This window comes from Parasteatoda tepidariorum, chromosome 4 (assembly GCF_043381705.1).
Source record: "Parasteatoda tepidariorum isolate YZ-2023 chromosome 4, CAS_Ptep_4.0, whole genome shotgun sequence".
In the NCBI taxonomy this organism is placed as follows: Eukaryota; Metazoa; Arthropoda; class Arachnida; order Araneae; family Theridiidae; genus Parasteatoda; species Parasteatoda tepidariorum.
The window spans coordinates 36,080,489-36,102,896 of record NC_092207.1 but is presented as its reverse complement, the minus strand read 5'-3'; the positions used below and the strand labels follow the sequence as shown (position 1 = coordinate 36,102,896).

At 31.1% G+C, this 22,408-nt stretch overlaps 1 protein-coding gene across 1 annotated transcript in view; it reads left to right on the top strand.

Annotated features, from left to right (window-relative positions):
- LOC107449220 (EF-hand calcium-binding domain-containing protein 4B) overlaps window positions 1-22,408 on the top strand; it is a gene marked incomplete at its 3' end in the record, with an annotated part of 43,103 nt that overhangs the window by 1,814 nt on the left and 18,881 nt on the right. The window contains 6 exon segments of the mRNA XM_043049473.2: window positions 6,303-6,532; window positions 9,821-9,950; window positions 12,270-12,416; window positions 16,350-16,440; window positions 19,824-19,919; window positions 21,203-21,274. Coding sequence (XP_042905407.2) covers window positions 6,310-6,532; window positions 9,821-9,950; window positions 12,270-12,416; window positions 16,350-16,440; window positions 19,824-19,919; window positions 21,203-21,274 — 759 coding nt within the window.

Here is a 22,408-nt window from a genome sequence, read left to right as displayed (position 1 = left end):
TAATCGAGACGAGACTGAGTAGCAACAGCGTGAGGAGGTGGTTAATGTTGCAGTCACAAGTAGCAAGTCAACTATCCATCGATCTAGGCGTTGCTGCGAGTTCAAATCACGTCCGAAGGTCACCAATGTAGGGGCGGGAGTTATCGACTATTCCAACCTTCATCTATCAAAAGGTACCTCATGATTGAATCAAGTTAGCATGTCTTATATACCAGTGAATTGATGTCTAATATTCGTAGTGGTAGTTACGCCACAAAGTGGTTCCCATTTATCTGAAGCTGGATTCTCATTGATCGCTCAGTTAACAAAGTGTACTGTCACGACTTTTTGCACTAAAATCGAAATTTTCATTTAATAATATATAAATTAAAATTATTTATTTAACCAATTATAGAATTGAGGTATATTCTTTTTTTATTTCTAATGATACGATTTAAAGACAACTACTACAACGAAGACATGATTGATACATTAATGACTTTCCAAGATTTTTGAATTGTTCGAACAGCTAAGTTCTTTCGGGATTTCTCAGTTATGTTATCTTTTTTACATATAAAAATTAATATCTGTTTGTGAGTGGGTTCTTTATAGACTCCCAAACCATCCAACCGAAATCGATGAAATTTGGCATACAGATAATTCGAAGCACTATAAAAAAAGTCACTTTTGACGTTGGAGCATTCTACGGCAAACCGTTCGAGCGTAATTGGCGAAAAATGAAATGGAATTTTTCAATTGGTTAAGCGTTAGCCATTGTTTTAAATTAAACTGTAAACAACTCAATTTTTCAAATATTTTAAATATAGCACGCACTAGTAATATTTGCTAGCCTATAGCTCTATTTTTTTTTAAAAAAAAAGTGGTTTTTGGCAAGTACTTTAATATTTAATAATTTTTTTATTCGTTACGTCAGATAAATTCAATGAACATTCGCGGAAAGCGAAACCACATTGGTATTTAAGTTATCTGATACCACTTGTTTATTTTGTTTATAACAATACTTTTAAAGTGTGATTTAGTGAAAGTAAATAATTTAAAATCAACGGTTGTTCTAATGAAAAAAAAATGAGTTACGTATTCAAAGGTAAAAAGAAAAGTAAAGTGGTACTAATTTGCCTAGGAGAAAAGTAAAAAATAGCTATTCTACTAATAACGCCAATAATCCTTAATATAGCTAATATATGTTTATTGAAATAAAAGAAATATGCTATGCACTAAAGGGCAAAATTAATGGAGCTAAGGTACTTAACCGTTTAGAGGAACCTTTCTACTAAAAAGCAAAGTTAATGGAGAAAAGATTTTAGGAGTATTATTATTCACCATATTATTATTGATGCCAAAGCTTAATTAATATTGGTAATATGTATTAATTGAAATAAAAAAGTAAGCCACAAGCTGAAAAGCAAAGTTAACGGGAAATTCGTTTCGAATAACCGTAGAAAATCTCCATACGCAGTGCTATGGCGCAAGGACATTGCGGCTGCTTAGTCAATATTGACCACCATGCTATTGAAGTTGCACAGATTCTAGAGAAGACTCAAAGCCTGAATGAGCTTCCGTATAAATGACTAGATAGTCTGCATGTAGAAACGATACCCCCAAAATAGATAAAAAATTCTTTATTTAAATATTTGTGATGTAAATAGTTTAATAAAGAATAAATCACCCAAGGAAAATATATAAACTTTCCCCTATAGCCACGCTCCTTTGAAGAAACAATGTAGGATTCATTTGTATTTAAATGAATTATCGTAGTGAAAACTATTTTTATTTTTAAAATGAAAAGAATTTGGAGTGGACTTTTTTCATGCTTAAAAGAAAAAGAATTGACAAAAAAAATCCTTTTGGAAATCTGGAAATTAATTTAAGGAAAAAAAAAGGCGAAAAGCGGGGAATAATAGCGATTTCAAAACATAAAATATAATTTTCCTACATTAAACAAAAATAAGATAAAATAGCTAAAATTACAACAATGTGAAAATACGATTATAAATAGAGTCACATATCGATTACTTCGATATTAACAGGAAACACCTTCAGTATATTATCGAAATCTTATCTCACATTGTTTAAGCTTCATTCATATTCGAGTACGATTTTAAAAATTATGCAAAAAGAAAAATCTCTCTTTTTGTTCGTTTTTTGCATAAAATACATGTTTTTTGCTTAAAATGCATAAAAATTTTTTTTCATATTGTTAATTTTATTTTGTACTTCTAAAGCGATTTAAACAATGATAAAACGAAAAAATAAAATGCCAATTAACGAAAAGTAATTACTAAACAACTGTTGTATGAAAGGCAATTTTTAATATTATTAGTTGACTTTCGAAATACTGCGTTTCAAAACAAATTAAAATGAAAAATATTTTATTAAGTATGAAGAGATTTAATGTGTTATGCAAAATTTCATAACATTTATGCAAAATTTCAAGAAAATAAGGTTAATGTCTTTGACATTATCGCTAAATGCGACATTTTCAAATATCATAATTTAATGGAATAAATTTTTTTGGAAAAAATATAAGAAGATGACGAAACATTTTTTTAGATAAACAGACTTACCGTGACATGACAATATATAGGTAAATAATAGGTATTTTAAAATTTCATAACTCTGGTTTATTTTAGATAAAAACAAATTTCCAATGATTTTAGCGAGATAAAACTGAATTCTTTCGTCATTAGTAAAGTCTGATGATTTAATCAAAATTGGCTTCAAATTTTATTCGAGTATCTTAACTACATTTTTTGCTGAAAAGTGAAACAAATGCTCTGTTCCCTATCTGTGGTTTCCCTATAGCACATAAAAAAAATTAAAATGGTTAAACGTAACATCGGAGTATGAAGATTTAAGCCGAGAATTTCAGCATTGCCTTATGATTAACGACATGACTCGAACGCTAAGTACATGACTTTTTTGTTCCGTGAAAAGTAGTAACTTATGATTCTGAATCTAGCTGAAATTTATTGGCCTTTAAAAATTAAATCTCTCCATGATCTTAAAGACCATTCTCTGGTTCGGCGACAAGAAGTTTTGAGTGATAATTTGCGACAGAATGACGTCGCGCGCTTATTATTATTTACACATTTACTGTATGTTACGTCAGTAAAATTTAATGTATGAATGAAATTTTTTTTTATCTGATCAGAAAAATGGTCTTTTTGAGTGTCCAAAATAATTTAGGGGCAAAACAACTTAACGCAAAACAACGTGAATCAAGAATAAACAAAGATACCGATATTTTATTATTTATGTTGTTTTGCTCTATTCCTACTTAGCCCCAAGTATGCTTTATCCTCACTTTGAAGAACAAAGTATGCCAAGATTCACAAGTTGTTGGTTTTGTTTTTAACCCTTTGGCTACTAACGGGACTCATTTGTCCCAACAAATGTTAAAAAATTACTAATGGACATATTTATCCCACCATTAAGTACGGCCGGGACATATTTGTCCCAGCCTCGAAATTGATAACTGCTTGTCAGAAATGTCCCAAATACTAAATTTGCCTTATTTGTGACATATTTTGTCCTTTTCAATAATAAACGGGACGAAAAAATCATTTTTTAAATTTCGTAGTCAAAGGATTAAATTGAAAATGCCACTTGATAACTTCTTCCACTAAGCTCTTTAATTTTTCCCTCTGATGTTGCACTCAGAATTTTGGAGTATAGAGCCAAAAAAACATGTATTGAAAAAATTTTTTTTTTCGAATGTCACTTCGTGTCATTTGACGACACAGTTTTGGTGTTTCGATTTTCGTTAACGCACATTTTGAACTGGGTCCAGAATAAATAAATTTACCGACGATTTATAATAAATATTAAATGAAAAAAAAATTTGTTTTGCAAAATCTCATTTATTTTCTTTGCCTCTTAGAATGCCTCATTTAAAGAAGGCGTTAAAACTCGTTAATTAAATATTATTGTTTAATACGTGAACGTATGCTTGAATTTATCTCGTCATACAAGGTCATTGGTTAAGTAAACCCGAACAAATAATAATAATAAAAAAAGCTGCATAAATTGAGTTCATTCCTTTTCGCAGCTGTATCAAAACGTGATTTCCACGGATGGGCTATTTTTCCATCAGTTACACATTTTATATTTTTACAGTACACACAATCAAGTTTCGTGAGCCCGCGGTTATATTTATTAATATTAAAAGATGAAAGTTTCAATATGAATTGAAAAAAAAAATTAAATGTTTAAAATAGGTAAAAAAAATTCTAAAAATACAGGAAGACCCGTAACGATAGCCTTTAATATAAATATTTTTAAAACCTATTCAATTATGAAGTTTAAAAAAAGCATACATTAATTACGCTAATCCCGTAAGACTCGTAACGATAGCCTTTAACATAAATATTTTTAAAACCTATTCAATCATGAAGTTTAAAAAAAGCATACATTAATTACGTTTAATCCCGTGCATAATTTCTTTCAAATCTGAAAACAGCCGTCCAAAACAACGCTTTGTGACGCTAATATTTAATTGCCATCTATTATGATGCCGGTTCTATGCAAACCTAGCCAAATTCATTTTTACAGGGCAGTAGAAAAGTTTTTTTGTCTTCGGAATTTTAACATTGTTTTTTTCATTTTATGTATGTGGAAATAAATTTAGAAGTGGTTCAAATCGAAATATTTTCGTATTTTTAAATGTGGTATGTTTGCATTTTGTCTACTTCTTTATAATCCAGAACTATATGTGAAAATAAATTTGGAAATCACCAAAATGATTGACGAAAAGGGTCGATGGCCGATTTTCATATCTGCTCTCCTATTTGTTTTTTTTTAAATAAATAAATAAGTTAAAAAGTATTCTTAATTTTTCTAATTCAAGTGACAAATTTGAAAAGAAATAAAAGTTTGTATTAATAATTGCGACCAGCTGTACCCAAGAAAAAAATCTCCAAGAAAGAGAAGAAGTTATTAAAGAACTCTGGATTGTAAATTCGCCGCCGGGATAATGTTTAAGCACCGGAGTCACTTATTAATAGTTAAATGTGATAAAACAAAGTCGTTTTCAAACACGTATCAGCAGTCCCTATTATAAATAATATGAGCAAAGGGGGGATTTGGATTAAAATAATTTAAAACCAATTTATTTGATTAAAATATTAGTTTACAGTCAGTTCTTAGTGAAAAACAATTGCATATCTCTCTCATTAAAAAAATAGATAAATAAGTAAATAAATGTTGTTGTTGTTGTTGATACATATCCCTCTGGAGAAGGAAAGCCTAGACCAGGTCCAGAAGGCCCCGTTGCATCAGTTCCCCATATATCTGCAGATAGTCCCGATCAACCAGCAGCTGCTTAAAAGAAACGCCAAGGCAAAAAAGAAGGTGATCAGGACTAGCATGTTGTGAGCAGGAACAAGGTTGGAAGGTCTTCTCCCCATTTTGAAACCTTAAATACTTAAGATGGCCACTACGAAATCTGACCATATTCAATTGGAAAGGCCACGGGCAGCAGCATGTGAATGATAGGCCAGGGCGGTTGCCAGCATACCACTGACGGGATGGAGTACTGGAAGAAAACGATTTTTCCCAGGGAGTGGATCTCAGTGGAAGTAAGACGTTTCAAACAGTTCATAGGAAGATCACAGCTATTCTAAAACCATCTGACTAAGGGTTGTTTGCAGCTTCTTTTTAGTCGAAGAGGGCAGGAGACAGTAAATAAATAAAATAGATATGTAAATTTGTTTTCGAAGATTTTAAATCAATACTTGCTCGAACTCTTACGATAAGTTTTAAATTTATCCATTATGGATTGCGATTGCTGTACTTTTCTGTAGAAAAGGAAGAGTATAGACGGTAGTCTTGATTTTTTAACTTAAAAGTGAGGACTATGCAATTTGTGGTGAAATTCGAAAATTGTGATTCGCTCTCAATCTTGCATTGTTTTTTAATTATGAGCCTGAGTGACGTATTGTTGAAGTATCCTGGTAAATAAAGAATAGAGTTTCACGCTGGCATTTCGCAGTACCGGTGTTCTATCTTCGATGGCGGCTTGAAGCATGTTCGGCTTCTGACTGGTCGGTGTGTTTCAGGTCGTGGCGTGCTTCAAGCTTGACTGGAAAAGTTAAAGGCTGAAGGTGTGCAATACTGATTACGTTCTCATCATCACGCTATTGATCGGGAAATTGTGGAACCTCAGGTTAGTACTAATATGAAAACGACCAGGGTATTCGAAAGATCAAAAATTAAGTACATGATGTTCAATATTTTTCGCTCTAGAAACTTTGCAGTTGTTTTGGAGGATCTTGTAATATATTATTATGTATTTTAAATTCTAGATCGGCTATGATGCGGGACCGAGCTCATCTGCGTGGGAGTCTGGTGAACAAAGCAGCAGAATTATTTAGCCTTTGTGATCCAGAGGGTAAAGGATATGCAACCAAAAGTGATCTACAAACGCTGAGATGTGAGCTCCCGCTGCCCCCAGAGCAGTTAGACATTGTATTTGACGCTTTAGATGCAAACAGTGATGGGAAACTCACGTTGCAAGAATTTACGGATGGTTTTGGTGAGTTTGGTCCATCTGAATTTAAAATGATTAACTCTAAATTTTTAAACTTTGTTCTATCACTATATAATGTTAGAGGCTTCATGCTTTATACAAGTATTTGTTTAAGTAATTACGTGAATTGTACCATGTGAGTTATAAGCTACCCAAAGCAGTTCCTATAATTATGCACTGCATTGTTTCCATGGAGACTATTAGAAACCGTAATTGCGAGACTGAGACGTTCTTTACGATGAAGAGTATTTGCGTCATTATTTTATTCGTGATCGCAACATTCGAATATGCCATCTGGGAAGAAGACCTGTTCTATGTCTTGATCCTTTCCCTCTCACCCACTTTTCAGTTGTATAGGAATGTACTACAATATTTTCCCGTTTCTTAATATTTTTTGCATTTAGTTGTCAAAAATAATCTTTAAAATTTCCAATACGCTTTCTTTTAGAACTATGTTCAATGTAGTTTTCAGTTCCATATAGTTTCCTAACTTAAGAGTTTTTAATCTATTTGAAAATTACGACAGAAACTAATTCACTTCCTTCTCCTATGACTCTTCACACGCTAAAAGTGAAAGTATTCGAAGTGTTGCCATAGGTAGAGAGTTCTGCTCTACGCCACCTGAAGCCCATTTCGATCGCTTATAAAAATTTTATAAGAAGAAAATCTATCTATAAGTTTTCTTCCTTAGTCGAATCAAGCCATTTTACAAATGCGCTACAATAATCTCGAAAAATATGATTAAATCTCTTACTGTCAATGGTATTCAAATCGAAATGTAACGAAGCTCTTCGAATAATGTGATCAAAAATAGAATAAATCCGGATGTGTGCATTATCGCGGCTGGATGTTCTATCATGATTCATCTGACCTTATTCGAGTGTCAGCAAACAAAACGTATTTATTCTCTTGAAAACGCTTTAATAACAGTAGCATTGAAATACTTTTGCACAATACATGTTACAGATAATATTTAGAGGGGTATTGGTTCCAAACAATTTGCCAGGTCTGGGTTTCCCGGTGAAAATGAAATCTTTAAACTGGCCGGTTCCTGTTACCCGATATAAAATTGGATTTATTACCAGGCCCAGGTATTATAACATTTATATAAAGCAATTATAAAAATAATATAATTATCACATGTTTTATGAGTTATAGTTATAAGGAAATTTGTTGCACACCCATATAAATGAAAACTCGTGTTTTTATTTTTAAATTTTTTCAAACTAAATTTAAGAAAAAATAACTTTTTAAAAAAGAAATTTTAAAAAGAAATTTGGGATGTCTGTTTAGGTGACGAATAATTAACGTAAAATATTGTCATGAAGAAGACACATACGCTAATTGTGGAGTTTATAATTAATTCATTTTTCACTTTGATTTACTTAAATTTCGATAGCATTTATTAATGTAGCTTCTGTTAAAGGTTGGATATTTTAAAACATTTTAATAAAATGACAATGTATTGAATGCAAAATGTCTAAATTATCAGGGTTTAATTTTTAATCATCCGAAAGGTAATATATATGTGCAATTAGATCTACCTTAGTACAAACCCTTAAACTTTTCGGTTCTCGGTAAGATATTTTATCTTATTCTAGAAATTGTGTTGCTACGCATTTTAGAAATTATAGAACACAAAAAGATCAAGCAGCAAGCAAATCAAGCAAAATATTTTGAAACAAAGTATATTTTGAAAACTGAAAAAAAAAAACCCAGAAGTTTTGAAATTCATTTATTATCGAAAAAGATCTTAAATGTCCTAATGGTCCTGAAAGTTCATGACAGAGTTGCAAGGTTGTATCAGATTAGTACAGGGTGTCCCAAAAGGTCGTTTACAAACTTAACATGCTGGTTTGTCATATCATGATGAACAAGATTTACATAGGAACTTGTGTCCGAAAATTAAAACTGAGACCGCTAGAGGGCGATAAGTGCAGGTTTGGATGAGGAGAAATAAATTATATCGATAGCGGTGTTAATATGATTTTTATTATAAAACATCATTACATCACAGCAAATGCTCAAAATTCCTTCCATTCGCCACAATGCACGTTTCACAGCGTCGATGCATGGATTCACGAACCCGTTCAAATTGGCCAGGAGTGTCACGGACACGTGCTGCCGCTTCCGCGATCCTGGCGATAAGATCTATGTCTGATGTTACAGGTGTCTCGTACACTATGGACTTCATGTGTCCCCACAGGTAGAAATCCAGGGGAGTCAGGTCGAGGGATCGCGGCGGCCATGGGACTGGTCCGCCTCTACCGATCCAGCGATTAGGATAAATCCTATCGAGGTATTCTCGAACAGCGTAGCTAAAGTGGGCAGGTGCTCCATTATGCTGAAACCAGATGTTTCGGCGTGTAGCGGCTGGAACGTCCCCCATCAGATCCGGCAAAACTCTTTTTTAAAAAAAATACGATAGGTATTTCCGTCGTGGCGTTCAGGTAGAAGGTAAGGGCCAATCAACATGTCACAGATAATACCAGCCCAAACGTTTACGCTGAAACGTTGTTGACGTGCATGGGNATAAGCTTTATAAGTCGTTATTTATCCCTGGTACTCTTAGCTAGACTGAAGATTTAGATAGGACTTGACAAAACTCAACCATATCTCTGCTTTTTAACGACAAAGTACAAAGCTAAACTGAATATCGTTCTGCCAGAACGATATCATACGCCTATGTGAAATGATTTCCGGATCTAATTACTCAAACACTCTAATCGTGTCGTTATTTGGAGGTACATATTTAATTTTATAACCAGTGTAGAACAGCTGAGCTGTCAATGTTCAAATCCGTAGCCTTGTCATTTTGAACCCAACTCAAAAGACAAGAGAACGTATGGATCAAGCATTGGGGCAAATTTGCCTTTGTGGAGAACTTTTTCATTTAAGCAACTCATATTCGTGTTACATGGTGTGGAAAACCACAAAAACCTTTCTCGGTTATACCGGTAGCTAGGGAATTCTAATTCATGATCCGTCTACCACTGAATCCGTCTACCACCGATCCGTCTACCACATTATAGCGATCTTTCTTAAAGCAACCTTGTTCTTCGAAAATGGGTATATATGTGTTGTGGAAAGTTCGAGGTTCTTTAACGTCATCGCTATATACTCCCCTCCATGTAACCTAATGTTAAAGTGTTATTATTTTAAAATTATAGTTTTCTGTTTTTTTTTCTTATCAAAGGAATTGTATATTAATTCTGAATAAATTAATAGAAAATTTTTTGAATTTAAATTCACTATATACAAATTGTTGTATTGTGGTTTCCTTCGTTTTTTCAGGGTTATTTTTAGGAATTGACACATTACCAAATAATGGTGCTGAAAGTGATCAACAAGCTGAAAACGAAGAAGATGAAGAAATTTTAGAAGAACTGTTGGATCACCTAGGTGCTAGGAATCTTTTCACAGAGTATGATACATTTAAAGAGCTTGGTAGAACATGTAACTTGGTAGAACTTAGTAGAATGTTATATTTAGAAGACAGCAATTTCAAAGATTTTTGATTTTGCATGCAAATCAAAATCAGCGGTGGCTGGTTTTGATTTTGTTCCGCAAAAAGTGTCTTAAAAAATGAATTTTTCGAAAGAAAACAAAATTATTTTGAAATGTCTTTTTAAACTGATTTCCTTAAACACTCTCAAATAAGACTTGATATGTTCACCCATTAAAATCTTCAGCTGGATGAACAGTGCGCAAAATAAAAAACGGACCAACCAGAATAACTTTTGATCTAATGATCGGATTTTCACGTTCTGGACTCAATCTAAAGGTTTGAGGGTTGACCAAATATGCTAATTAATTAGTGCAGACTATAATTTAAGTTACGAAATCAGACACAAAAACGCACTTTCTCAGAATAAACATACCTTCTTTCGACGGATTTGGATTTCTGACCCCCCAAAACATAGAGGGTAGTCGCAAGCTAGAAAATATGGACCCCGCAGTTTGGGCAGGAGATCGATTCAAAGTTTAAACCCCTTAAAGTTAATTTTATTTTTTGACTCTCTCGCTATATCTCGAAAACTTTTTCAGCAAATTGAACCATTTTTGCAAACAACCATAAAATTCGTTTATACAGGGATAATTTCGCAAGAAATATGACTTTAGTTCATATATTTATTATAATTTTATTTAATAATAGTCGAAAAAATTTTAACTGCAAGATATAAAAGTTTTTACACCATTTTGAGGGATATAATTTTAAATGGCAAAATATAAAATTTGAGCGAAATCGGTTGAATAGTGCCTGAGAAATCGAATTTTAAATGTACGACTTCTTTGAAATTCCATTTTTCAGGAACTGTTGAACCAATTTTGCTCAAATTTTGTAATATTTCATGTTCAGAATTATATTTCCTACTTCAAGTTATTTCAACGTTCTGCATGACAACATTTGCATTTGCTGACAATGTACAATTTTCACAGGAATTTTGAATAAATGTTAATTAGTTTTAAAAATCTAAAATACAAATTTTTTTTTAAAGATTACTAAACACCATGCATCAATTCCAATGAAAAGTAGACGTGATGAAACATGTATTTTTCTTAATTAAATCTATTTTAAAACGCCTACATTTTATTTTATATCAAAATTCTGTAAACTGTAAGAATTCTATAAATTCTGTAAAAATACAGTGTATATCTATGATGCATTTTTAAATTTTAGTACATCAAAAAAAAATGTTTTAGAAAAAAGATGTAAAGAATGTCTTTAAAATTTCTGTTGTGCTTTTTTGAGCTTTTAAGGCAAAAAATAACTTATTTGGATGTTCCTTATAAATTTTTAAAGATAACTTCTAATCCTGACATTTAACTAAAATTTACTAATTTGTTTACTTGTTATACTTAAAATTCTTTTTTTTTTTTTGACAGCGTATAGTACATATATGAACCCATATCTGACCACACCCTTTCTTTACCCACATATTAGAGATTTTATTTTCGCTACCCGCAGTATTGGTTTTGTCTGTTAACGGAAAAAAGAAAAATACTACGTCTGAAAATTCAGGAAAATTATTAGCGTGCAGTTTAATGATAAGTTATTATATTATAAAAGGGACGACAAAAAGTGATTTCGATATAAAAACTAAGTTAGTAGCTTTTGATTGAACAAGGAAAATATTTTATTGCTAATTTCTAACGACATCAATTCTACTTGTTATTGTTTTTTTAGCAGGTTACGCATATGCTGGAATAAATTATTAGATTCCGGAGCACATAGTCTCCAGAAATTAAAAGAAAATTCGAAGTTGGTTTTTTTAGCAGGTAGAATAATATGTAATAATTAAACGATCATGATTGTTATTTATAAATTAGTGGATTGAGACCTTTTTTTTTTAATAAAATTCATTTGAGTTACTTTCACAAATTTTTCTGATTAGAAACTATTCAAGAATTTAAAATTTTTAAACACAAGTGTTAAACTCGTTCATTCATGCAGAGATATAAATGTCAAAATCAGATAAAAAATTCGAAATTTATTTTTTTGTATTCACCTATTATTTTATATCATTTAATCTTATAATGGTTGAATTTGAAAGTTCGCAAATATTCATATAGTTTTAAATAGCGTAATTTTAACTGGTAGAAAACCGAAATTCAAGCGGAATCGAATGAATGAAATGCATACAATTCGTTTAAGTTCTCTTAAAACCTTTTGCGCATATATCAACATATCTTTATCCTGATCAAGTCTAAAAATGAGTTAAATTTTTTTTCTTTTTTAAAGTGAGGACTATGTCCGAGAAATGTGGCGACGTGTCCGAAAGGAAGATCCCGTGATGCGATCGAATTTCGAAAACTTCATTTCAAAGATGGCAGCCGACCTGAAGGAATCGGCGATAGAACAGTCAAGTTTACATACTACCCTAAAGAAGTAAGTGACATTGGTGAATAAGCCATCTAATTTACAAGTTGTTCCTTAATACTAGAAAGACGGAAAATTAGTGTATACCTATATTGCCTAAAAGCAGTCAAAATGACTAGATTGTGAATGTGCAAATAAATTTGTTTAAAATTAATTTTTAAAATTTTTTATATTATTTACAGTTATATAACAAGTTATTAGTAAATATTAACAATAAGAAAAATTATATGATGTACAAAATTCTAAGAAATTGTGGCATTATATACATCATTGTTTTTCGAATTGAAATTAAAAAGCAGTTAAAATGACTTCCTTAGGCAATCTAGTGTTAATCACCAGCGACGGTCATTGGCGATTAATACTCCATTTTGGCCTTGCCGGTCATAGGTGACTAACAGTGTAAATTATGATATAAAACACTAATTTGCATCTTTTAAGATTTGTATCGATTAAAAAGTAATTACTGAAAATTATCTAAAATTTACTTAATTTTTATTTATTATGAATCAAACATTTTATTTATTTCAATCTGTTTTCTGCATTTCGCATCGCTATGCCACAATAAACAGCTCGAGTGGCTTGACGGGGATTTCTTTAAAAATACGAATGACATTCAACGGTTAAAGGGTTAAAGATGACGAATGGAAACGATGTGGGAATCAAGTATTCTAGAGTTTTTTTTCTTTTTTTTCCCAACTGACTATCGGTATGTAAATAACGACAGAAAACACATCTTCCTATTGCTATCTTAAAAAAGTAAGAAAGTTTGTGACATTTTGTACGAAAACATAAACGGCATAATATATGTTTATTTGTGAACTGACCGGATTGTGTAGGGTTAAGGGAACTGCCCTCGCATCAGAAGGGTTCTGGGTTCGAATTTCAGGCAAGGCACGGATGTTCTTTCATTCTCTGTACTATCTGTCCTTACTGTGGGAGCAACGTTGGAACCATCTATATAATATGGTGCTCCTTAACGAGTGGCCAGCAAATCTGCCCTTCAGACTTGTTAGCCACATTTGTCCTGCAAAAGGTCATTCTCCAGGTGGGCATTGGAAAAAAAAATTTATTTGATGAAACTACGTTGCTTTCTTGTTTCTTTGTGTCACTTTATATAAGTGCGAGAATGGCTTTCAAAAATTTAAAAGCTTGACTCGGTCTGTCTGATTTTGAATGTTCTAAATTGGTTTTAGCTAGAACACGTAGGATTTTCTGTCCAAAAGTTGCTGGAAAACCTTCATTATTGCATTCAAAACTTCAAGTGTAGTAGCATATAAAAATGATCTATATATATTTGTCTGATATAAAATTTTAAGTAATAATTCTATTGGAATTCGTTTTATTTGTTAAGATTATATTATGTAGATATATTGACTAAATTTAAATAATGAATGTAAGACCTTGCACGTTAAGTTCCTAACATTTTGAATTATTAAAAAGAGCAGTTATTTCTTTTCTAATATATTCTGAAGATATAGAATTAATGATATTTTTATATGCAGCTTGCTTAGCTGTTTCTTTATCCTTTTTCTTTCACATGAAATTGAACTACAGTGTCTAATTTATTATTACGTAAAACAGAAGAGTTAGAGCGTGTTTTTTTTTAAATTTCAATTAATTTCTGCTAGATATATTTAAAAGACATGAATTTTGAATTAATAAATTAGTTTAGCAAACTAGTTTTTAATTTAGTACGAAAGTTTGTTCAAAGCTTTTAAAAAAGTTTTCAATAAAAGTTTATTAACTCAAACTTGAGGCACTTTTTAAAAGAAATATTTTCTAAATTTACCTATAGATAGTAGGCAACTGGTTGGCACAGTCTTGGGTTGTTTTAGAAAGTTTTAGAAAAGAAAAAAATTTTTTGGACTAAGTGATAAAAATTATGATTTTTACTGTGGCTACTAAAATTGTGTTCGAAAGCTTTGAAAGACTAGTCTGTTTTCAGTGACCAGATTGATATGACCCCTGGTCACATCATACTATCTATCCATACATAATGCTCATGTGTTTCTTAAATTTAGAAATAAAACATTCCTAATATTGTTAAGTCTTCAAAACTTTTGGAAACTATTTTTCATCGAAGATTTTCAAAAATCTTTATTTTAAATTTTTAAACATATTTTTTCTTTATGATTTGCGTAATATAAACTTCGCACCGAATTATGGAAAAAATATTTAGTCTTTAAATGTTACTGAAATAAAAACTGAAAGAAAGGTGTGTTTTTTGGAATTTTTGGGAGAAATAGTTGTCTTTTAAGAGTGTGAAGATAAGTTTTCATAGAAATTCAAATTGAATGAAAGCAACAACGTGCAAATATGTTTTTATCTCATTATTTCCTTTGAAGCAGACCGGCTGTTGTTCAATTTATGTTATTTCCATCATCAGTAATATTCGCACCAGGTGTGCAAAAAACAAATATATAAATCACAGGAAAAATCCAATTATGGAAGAAAAACTCATTTTTATTAATGCATTGCAAATCCATTATTTGCTATCCTTTAAAAAACTCCATAGATAGAATTTTTTAACGCGCCCGAAATATCAATTTTATTTCATTGATATTTTAATTTTGCATTTAAATCTTTATTTTTAAACATTGTCGATTAACAGAAGATGCGCAATGGATATATTTTAAATAAATGGCTAGAGAAACATATTTTTAATTGTCTCAATAAATAAAAATTACTAGGAAGATCTATTTAAAAATTAATCGCTAATATGGGAAAAGTTAGAAAAAAAGTTTTATAAAAAAAGGTCTCATTAACTCTCCCACACACATGTAAAAAACATAAATCAGATACGACTTATGTTTATCAGGAACTAAAACAACATTATAGGGAAAAAAAACAAGAATAAAAGCTCGATGGCATAATACGAGAATACGGCATACTACGAGAAGTTTGCAGCTACGAGAAGTTACGACAAAGTCACCAAGAAAATGCCAATATAAAAAAAAAACAAAAATTGTATGGTACAAAATAAAAAACTCCTGCTATTGGAAGGAAATACATTCTTCTGTTGTTTAAATGAGCAATATTATACGAAGTAGGCCAAAATGGAAAAAATTTATTTTCATTTCTTGTGTTAATCGAGGAAAGGAAAGAACGGACATTCTTCCTCCGTTATGTTTTTATTTTATTTTATAATCGGCGTTGAACAGTAGACCCGATTTTAAATATACGACTATCAATGTTTAACTCCGTACCCTTGTCATTTTGAACCCACCCTAGAAGACAAGGGCACTCCTGGATCAAGCATTGAAACAAACAATCCTTCGTGGAGAACTTATTGATGGAACTAACCCGTATTTGCGTTACATGGAGAAGAAAACCAAGAATACCACCCATGATCCGTCTATCATCTTACGTCAGCACTGTGGTCGGTGCGAGCCGGGAGTTGAATTCGTATCAACCAGCCGCAGCTGGGATTCGAACTTGGGAATAACTAATTGGGGAACGAGCACTTCATCCCCTGAGTCATCGCGGCCCCGCACCTCTTTTGTTTATATGTGGGCGACCACCGGCCAAGTCACTATATTTTTATTTCAAAAGAATATACATTTCGTTGATCACATACCTACACTACAATTTTCCTTTATTTCCTTTCGAGACAGCTTACTATTGAAATCAATATTCAGTGTCAGTCAATATGACGTCAGTAGTACTATCAGTGACGTCAGTGACGTAAGTAGTTTATGACGACAAGCGTACTATAACGACTGTGAATTGTCGTTCTCATGGATTTTTATTTTACGTATTTAACTATTTCCAGGATATATTTTTTTTAAAATAAGCAGTTGATATCAATCCCAGTTCGGTTTACATATCAGAACTTACGTAAAAATCGCTTTGTAAATATCGCAATGATACGTGTATCGAACATAAAATCTGTTACGATGTCATTAATAAATTTATTTGCTATTTTCTTCTTTTTTTTTACAGCCGTAAGCAAGAGCACGAAATTCAAGTGCAAACTCTGTACATGGAAATGGAAGAACAGCTCAGAATAGAGAAAGAAAAATTACTTGATCAGGTCTGTCAAACATTTATAATCGATTATTTAAATTAAAAACTCAGAGTAATTATTTTTTGTTTTGAAAGAAAAACATATACGATAAACTCGGGATTATTTATGGGTGGATTATCCACATAACAGTAAAAATCTTGCGTGTGTAATGTTCTTAAAGTCCAATGTGTTATTTTATTTCATACGATTTTCTTAAAACTCTCCAAGCGTTGAGACCTTGGGAAAATTGTAATGAATTTCACAGTTAAACATTACTTTCTCGTTGTATAATACGGGAGAAGATTAATGTTTTGAAGCTGAAAAAAAACCCCATAAGCTGTAAGCTTGGAAAGAACCGGAAGCATATCTCAGCTGGTTAAAATTTTAACATGTTATGTTTTTAAAGGAATTTCCGTTTCATTAAGACTTTCTGATGTATTTAATATTTTCAATTAATTAAGCGATAAGCTTTGCTCGTTCATGCAACGGAACTACTTTTTATATTATTCATGCTAATATGGATATAAATTGAAAAAGGTATTACACTAGTTTAAGCCGTTGCCTTCAAATGATAGCAATTGAGCATAATTAGTAAATAAAGCATGATGTTTATATGTATGTATGCAATTTATATAAATTCCCAAAACAGTATTAAATTTGGAATATAAGCTCAAAGACACGGCAGACCTTGTCGTTGTTGTTGTAGTTCATTTACGTCGCACTAGAGCTGCACAATGGGCTAACGCGGCAGACCTAACTGTCAACTTTAAAACTACCTCCGACCACCAGTTCACGCACTACATGGCAAAAAAAAAGTTTTCCATAGTGGATAGAGTGCTCGCCTTCTAATGAGGTGAATTGGGTTCGAATTCCAACGATGGTTGCTCGATATGAATTCCACACCCGGCTCGCACCAACTATAGCGCTGACGTAAAATATCCTCAGCGGTAGACGGATCATGGGTTAGAGTCCCCTTGCCGTCAGGCTAACTGACAGAGATTTTCGTGGTTTTCCTTCCCACGTAACGCAAATGCGGGTTAGCTCATAAAAAAGTCCTTAACGAAATTAAATTTCTTCCAATACTTGATTCAGGAGTTCCCTTATCTTCGATTGGGTTCAAAATTTTACGGCTATGGAGTTGAACATTGGTGGTGGTAAACTCAAAATGGGGTCGACAGTACTAATCAATAGAAAATTAGTTTTATCACATGCTTTTATGAATAATTTATCTTTGGCTTCCTACGTTACGTTATCACAAGTAAAATCAACTTTAATAATTTCATGACGTATGGTGATGACGTCACTGAATTCATATTTTGAAATCTATAGGAAACCGCGTGTTCATTTTAATGATACAACTTACGATTTTAAAGATTGCCTCCATAAACTTATACATTGGAAATTCGTCAAAAACTAATAAAATAAAATTGAAGTCCTCAGTAAAGCCATGAAAATAGAGGCAATTCTGAATATTGCAGGTGAAATGATATTACATATATAGTCTTTCTTTTGACACGTTGAACTTCCAATTCAAGTTAAAGTAAATCTAATTTAATGAAGCCACACCGAAATATTCAACAAATTGTATATTAAGTGCCATGATTGAATAGTATAGGGATTTGAGGATACTTACCCGTTTCGACGCCCATCTGGACCTATTACCATAGTATCGACATTAGGCACCTATATAGGTAAAATAGGTTACTCATTGCCACCGCGCATATAATGACAGTACTAGCATTTAATACCTTATTTAATTAAGCATCAATGTAAGTCAACAATAGTTTCGCGATTTTTCTTATGACCTCCGAATTGAGTATCGATATTAGTTTGCCAAAAATGTATGCACAAATATGTAAGTCACGTTGCTAACTATTTTTGAGAATTACAATTAAATAATTATGATAATAGGTATAAATTTAAATTAAAAAAAATGTGCACTTAATGTAGAAAAGGTACTTATTTGGCTTGATGAATCATAAAAAAATAATCCCCATATTATTATTGACGCCAATGCTGCTTAATGAATTTCATATATTAAATACTTAATTAATTTAATATAGTAGCATACTAGTAGGTACTAATGGTATTAGATTAGTTGCTGTCTTTTAATAGGTACTAATAGCGGGGGTGCCATCCCCTCAGCAGAGGATCAAAATTGTGATGGCATGTCTTCGGATCATCCTCAGGGATGTTTCCCAGACCGTCGCCAATAGCCCATTGTGCAGCTCTAGTGTGACGTAAATGAACAACAGCAACAACAAATTCCATAAAAAATTTTAATTCGAAATATATTTATTTGTACGAGAAAATGTATAGCTTTAAATTTTCAAAACACAAAAAAAGAAAAATACTTTGTATACCATTCAATTATTGTTCCAGATAAACACTTGTATGATAAAAAAAATAAAAGTAAATGTTTTCGAAATTTCTATTTTTATGATAAGATATTTATAGAGAGTAGAAATACATCTTATAATCGATTACGTTCAATAACTTCTATGAGAAAGCATAGGGAAATCGTCAGCTGGAGTGACGTCATAGATTCGTAATACTTACCTAATAAGTTGAGTCTATCTTATTTGAACAGCGGTCGTGATTTCTGATAGTATTTAAAATCTGATTCATCAAATAATGAATTTTCAAACGCAAATAAGGATACTCTAAAACTAACAAACAGTTTTTTTTTGTGTGTTTTTTTTCCTTCTTTTTTTGTTGCTTTTTCTGTCTAGTAATATAATGAATCAGCGCTCCAAAAATTGTTCTTATTTCAGCAATAATGATATTATTTTTTAAAGAAGAAAAACGAATTAATCTTTTATTTTCTATTAATCAGTTTTTCAAAGCATTAATATGAGCCTGATAAATGGAATAAGCAATTGAAAATTTAAATGGCATTTGCTTGAAACAGTCTCTTTTCTGTGATACATGTTATGAATAGAGCGTAAATGGCGTCGCGTAATTGAAATGTGCGTCTATTTGCAATACGTCAGTTTAATTGAATAAGCCTTGATTGTCTGATATTTTTAGGCTATTTGGGAAATGTGCGAAGAATTACTTAATGAGACAGTTCTGTAAAAGAAAAATTAAATGATGCTATTTACAATAAGCTTTCTTTTCTGGGCTTATTGCAAACTGTATCAACTGAAATCTACTCATTATGATGAAAATTTTACTGACAACTTCTCCAATTAGACATGTGCATCACAAAATGTCCACAATATTTTTAGACAGCCAAATTATTTAATTATCCTAAGAACTATAAGAATATACGAATAACTTAACGTAATTGCATAAAGTTGGTGCAATACTTGAAAAGACTCAAAAATTAATTTTCTGCTTTTAAATTCCTTCCTAATATTGTATCATGTATCACCAAGTATTGTATTTTTAAAATTGGTTTGTTATAGGAACAACGAAAAGAGCAAAAAATGCGGAATGAATTGGAGACGGAACTTGAACTTAAGGACCAGCAATTATCAGAATTATTGTCTAAACATGCTGAGGTATTTATACAGTTACAGCTTAATCATTAAATTCAAAAAAAAGTATATTGATTAAGTGTTGCAAATTAATATTTTTGTGCGGAAAAAACAGTATCAAACTGTAAAATCAATAGTTAGGAAAGTAAGATTATCATAATCAAAACCAACTTGATAGCCAATTATTTGAAGTGTTTAGAACAGTGGTTCCCAACTTGGGGGCAATATGGCTCTTCAGCGGGGAGATAATCCTCAGGTGGGCAATCAAGGGGCGATGAGTATTCAAAAGAAAGAAAAAATTGCATTGCATTTGCAATTAATAATAATAAGAAAAGCCAATGAATCGCTCCTCATCTGGACCCCTTCAACATATTTAGCAGAAAGAAGATTTAGTTCGGTCATCCAGCTTCTCACAAAACAAAGAAGTAGGTTGGACATTTGCTTCAAAGGAAACCTACTCTTAAATCTGACGAACATAAATCCTGATATTCAAGCTTTAACTGAAATCCACCAAACACAGGGCAGTCATTGAAGAGGTAAAAGTGAACAATTGAGTTTTCAAATTTTAAGTTTTTTTCTCGCATTTAATTGTTAACGTTTTAAATTTTTCCAGATTGCATTAAAAAAAATTCATTTGCAAAACATATACTCTTGTTTCAATTATTTCGCTTCAAATATCAAGTCTTTTTGACAAAAAAAAATTAAAGGGATACATATTTTTTTTCTAAATTTTCTAAAGTGACTGAAAGTGACTTTGAAGTGAAACTTCTAAAGTGAAAAATTGCTCCATTATTTGCATTTTAATTTAAATTAAAATCAGGTATAATTTTGCATATATTCAAATTTATTGATGCTCACTTGCAACAATGTATGGTTTTTTTTTTCAATCAAAAAGAAAAAAGGAGCGATAAATGTCAGCCAATTTCTGGAAGGAGGCTGTGGGCAACAAACGGTTGGAAACCACTGGTTTAGAATGATCACTTTTTCTCAACCTATGAATTTTTTTCCGGCAGACAAACAGTTTCTGATGGTGCTAGTTCACAAATTGTAGATGAGAAATAAAAAAAATTAAGAAAAGACAATAGGTTTGCGCATATTTTTTCCTACTATTTACCACAAAAGACAGGTCTGATTTCCTATTTGAGAACAATTCTTGCACTTATTAAAATTAAATTGTTTCCTGATTTGAAAATAAATTTCAAGAGTTTAAATTATCTGTTAATAAATTTATAAATTTAAATCATCTGTTGCAAACATTTCCTATACTTATTAAAAACACTTTGTTATTCTTTCTGATATTGTATTAGATGGAAAAACAACTCGCAGAATTAGATAGTAAGAATTCAGAAAAGAAATACGATAATGTAAAACTTCAAAAAGTAAGTGATCTAGTGTTAATTATTCATTTGATTCATAGTTATTATTTACGGAAAGAATACAATTTTTTCGTTGTTCAATATGTGGGGATACAAACCTAAATTTTTCCATTGTTTGTTTTTACCATTTTTAATAATAATATTTTTTATAATAATATTATTATAATAATATTCTTTATAGCAATATTTTTTATAATAATATTTTAATAACAAAATGTTTTAGAATAATACTTTTTATAATAATACTCTTATAATAATATTTTTTATTAATTATATATTTATAATATTTTTAATAATAATATTTTTTTAATAATACTTTTTATAATAATATTTTTTATGCATGATTTCACTTTTACTTAACCCTTTGATGCAAAATTATTAGTTAACATATTTTACATACTTTTTTCATTATTTTGCATTAATTTAAGTCAAAATAAGTGAAGAATATTATATGAAGCATTTTAATAATTTATAGTTATGTAATACAGCATAAAACACCGGTGTCTTTTCCTGCATTGAAGATATAATTTTCCAAACACGACTCCCTTCCGAAAGAAAAACTTTTCAAATTTGCAGTAACTTAGATTTAGAAACAGTTATGCATCATTTGAAATTCTTTAATTTGCAAATCAATTATTGATAAATTTTTGAATGTGAATGAAAAAAAATTAAAACTACTTTTTTTTAGATTTTGTATTTCAGTATAAATATAATTCCGATAATATAACATATTTTTATTAACTATTAGACTGTTATTCAAAATTAAAATATACATATGTATTTTTGCTTAAAATTAGAGTGTTAGAAAAAAAAATATGTAAAACAAACACCGGTGTACCATCTGCCTAAGGGTTATACGCGAAAGTTTTCCTTTAGATATAATTATCATTCTGTTTTTAACATATTTTTAAATACAAAAATTTGAGAACTTTTAATTAAAAAAACGACTCAGTTGCCCTTAAAAAAGTGTGTTACATACATCAAAAAGTTTGAAAACCAATGATATTAAAAGGCAACAGCAATTCTGAATAATATTATCAAGTAGTTCCTATACTCTGTTCCAAGTTAAGAAAAGACCATTGCGGTATAGGATTTAAGTAATCATATGCGACTGCATATAGTTCCCTTTTTATTTCG